At 42.2% G+C, this 3,362-nt stretch overlaps 1 protein-coding gene across 1 annotated transcript in view; it reads right to left on the reverse strand.

Moving 5' to 3' along the window:
* atf3 (activating transcription factor 3) overlaps nt 1-2,819 on the reverse strand; it is a 3,820-nt gene extending 1,001 nt beyond the window's left edge. Inside the window, exons 1-4 of the mRNA XM_062437489.1 lie at nt 2,715-2,819; nt 1,131-1,386; nt 909-1,016; nt 1-480 (exon numbers count right to left, since the gene is read on the reverse strand). The exon at nt 1-480 is cut by the window's left edge and continues 1,001 nt beyond it. Coding sequence (XP_062293473.1) covers nt 184-480; nt 909-1,016; nt 1,131-1,385 — 660 coding nt within the window. The 5' untranslated portion in view covers nt 1,386; nt 2,715-2,819 and the 3' untranslated portion in view covers nt 1-183. The remainder of the gene's footprint in view (nt 481-908; nt 1,017-1,130; nt 1,387-2,714) is intronic.
* Between the last annotated feature and the right edge of the window lie 543 nt (nt 2,820-3,362).

A 3,362-nucleotide genomic window follows, 5' to 3' on the forward strand; every position in this document is an offset into this window, starting at 1 on the left:
CTCTCTAGCAGCTTTATGGACGGTGCATGACACCCTGGATTTCTCCAGAAAGGCGGCTTCCATCATAATTCACTGTCATTCTCGGGTCATAAGTCTTTGTGGCGGCTCCCCTCCCCCCCCCCCCTGCGCCTCAACATGTGTAGCAGCAGGTGGAAGATTTGTAAGTCTCAGGGAACTGACCACCTATTGATGACCGGGGCAATGAATGTGGTCGAGCGACAGAAGTCCTGCGTCCAGAGGCGCCACAGTAGAGGTGCACGTGGTGATGGAGGAGGTGAGGTTTTGGAGTTGTAAGCTGCTTTCCTTGATGTGCTGGAGGAAGAGGTTCCTCTCGTCCTCGGGCGTTTGGCCGTTCTGGGCTCGGACGATGCAGGTGGGCCGATGCAGGTTGAGCATGTAGACCAACTGCTGCTTCTGCTGCTTCAGCTCCTCGATCTGAGCCTTCAGGTCAGCGTTGTGACTCTCCAGCTTCTCCGATTCCTGAGGAAAGAAAGTAGAGAAGGGTCAGATGGGAATATCCAACACTGTGCTTTTCTGTTAATGTAGTTAGTTAAAGGTTTGGTGTGTCTAGAAGGTTAAAATGTGTTTCTTAAGCAGCAGCAATTGGGTAGAAAGGGTTGAACTCCAGCAACAATTGATAAACTCCCCATCAGCCATGAAATTCAGTTTGCTGATTTCACATTCAAACAAATTTAAGAACTAAATCTTGACATAAAAAATAAATCTTGTACTTCAAACAGCTCAAAAACTTCAACTCATTTCAAGACTTCCTGTTACAATCCAGAAACATCAACCCTTTTATGTCACATATTACATGAGTTCTTCAACACATTTCTCATCCAAAGTTACTTTTTTTTTGGTGTGTGAAAATGTGAAACAAGCTCAGACTGATGAAAGTTGAAAAGTACCTTCTGCAAACATTCTGTCTTCTCCTTCTTCTTGTTGCGACACTTGGCGGCAGCGATCTTGTTCCTCTCTCTCCTCCTCTTCCTCCTGTCGTGCTCCTCACCTGTCACCTGACAAACAAGCAAAAGATATAAACTGTCAATAAATGTTTTACTTGCATACTTCATAGTGAATGTTTAAAAAAAGGGAAAATAAAGTGCAGGTGCTTCTCCCATCCTTCTCACCTCTCTCTTGGGTCTGGAATGACCGAGCTCCTCGAAGCCTCGGTCCGAGCTGGAGCTGGCACCGTCCGAGCTGATGTCGGCGCTGAGGCCGTTGGACAGCCGCTTGGACTGGATGGCCAGCCGGAGCTCCTCTTTCACGATGGGTGTGAAGTTGGTGAAGTCATCCAGGGTGAGCGTGCCCGGCGGGGAGAGGCAGGGCACCATGGCAGAGCAGCTGATGTCAGCCAGCGAGGGACCCGAGTGCTGCAGCATCATTCTGGAAAAAAACACAAGATAAGTAACATGTTAGTCACAGTCACTGCTTTGGGAGTCAGTTTTTATTAAGATAGACACATAATAAATACAAATAATACAGTTTAAAAGAAAAAAAGGGGGGAACTTAACAAAATAAAGTTCACAAAAGTATTCTAGAGGTATAAAAAAATACACAAAAATACAAAAACACTGCAAATAATTTAAAATAATATACAATAAATGATTAAAATACAATAAAACATAGCAGGAAAAGGTTTATCTTAATATGAAGTAGCACAACTATACAATAAGCTACTGTAATAAAATGATTATGACACTTGTTTAGATAAAACAATGTCATCATGTCAAGTTGACTTTTTGTCTTTTGGAAAAAAGCCATGAACAATTAAAACCAGAGAATCATTAATAGGTGTGGATGTTTGTCATTTAAACAGAGCACACTGACTCATCATGGAGAATTATGACCGACTGTGTGATAAGATGATTATAATGTTTGCGTCAGCTCAGTGAGACCAAAGCCAAAACAAACACTTTGGTATAATACAGGCACGCGATGTTACACTGGATGCACTGGATCGTTAAGTTAATATTAATACATATAAAAAATAAAGTTATTCTTCTATATTATTGTCATTGAGTCTTATAGTTAGGTTCTATATAATTAAACTTAATAGAAGATCGATTTATTTCATATACAGCATATTCGGTGAGGTGGGTTTTGTTTTGGTTTTGATTTTGAGTCATTTAATTGTTATTTATGATCTTATCTTTTAAAAAAATGTGTCTAAGAATATATTGCAGTTGTTTTCAATCTTGATTAAACCTTAACATCTCTCAAAATCACCTCCAAAAAGTTAGGAAAACGAACTCAATGAACTCAAGTTTAACTCGCAAAACGCTTTAAAACACATACATTGGAATAAATAAATAAAAACATCCATTAAAAACTCAAATATAATCTCGCAAGTTCGTATTTAAACAAAATTATTATTATTATAATATCCCAACAGAGATCGAGCAGAGGCGAACATTCAAGAGAGAAACACATCTCAAAAGTGTTATAAATGAAAAAGACATCACAAATAAAAGCTACAAATTGCATTTAAAGGTTTTATTTTACCTGTTTTCATTGATTCTAACAAGACAAGAAGCGTGTTTAGTGTAAAAAGTTTGGATCGCAGTCCCGGGACCGCCGCGGAGGAGGACGCACCGGCACACCGGCACTTCTCCGCGCTGCTGACCGGGAGACAAAACCTCCGCTGCCTCGCTGCTATTTCTCTTTATAATAAACCCATGAATAAAATAAAATAAAATAAAGCTGTAACCTACCTCTTAAAGCTTTGGGAGGCTGTTCAGATGAAGTAAAAAAGTGTAGATCTCCGGTGTGTTGTTTTCTTTTTGTAAAGTCGCTCCTCTCTCTCTCTCTCTCTCTCTTTGCTCTCTCGTGTCTTAAAGTTGCGCTTGTGTCCTGCCCGTTGCATCACCCGCTCTTATACTGAAAGGGAAGGAGGCGTGACGTGATGACGCAGACAGGAATGCTTTACTAGAGAGGGGAGGGAGGGGGGGGGGGGGGGGAGGAGGAGAGGGGGTGACGTCATCCTATTTATAGAAGGCTTATCCTGCGATGATGCAATCGAGCAACCCCGAGCTGCTCTGCCATAACAGGACAGGCTTCCCCCCTCCTTCCCTCCCTCCTCTCCTCCCCTCTCCTCCTCCCTCCTCCTCCCTCCCTCCTCCCTCCTCCTCCCTCCTCCCCCCTCCCCCCTCCTCCCTCTTTTTTTCTCCCTTCTTCCTGTAGTTACTTTTTACCTCATTCCTTCCTTATCTCCTATCTTTCAACTTCTCTCCTCCTCCTCTCATAATCTTTTCTATCTTCTCCTCCTTCTATCTATCTTTCCTCCTTTCTTCTCTTTCTCTTTCTCTTCCTTCTGCCTGTACTTAGTCTTTATGTCCTTCTCTCCTTTCCTTCCTCCCTTA

Source organism: Scomber scombrus, chromosome 17 (genome assembly GCF_963691925.1).
Source record: "Scomber scombrus chromosome 17, fScoSco1.1, whole genome shotgun sequence".
In the NCBI taxonomy this organism is placed as follows: Eukaryota; Metazoa; Chordata; class Actinopteri; order Scombriformes; family Scombridae; genus Scomber; species Scomber scombrus.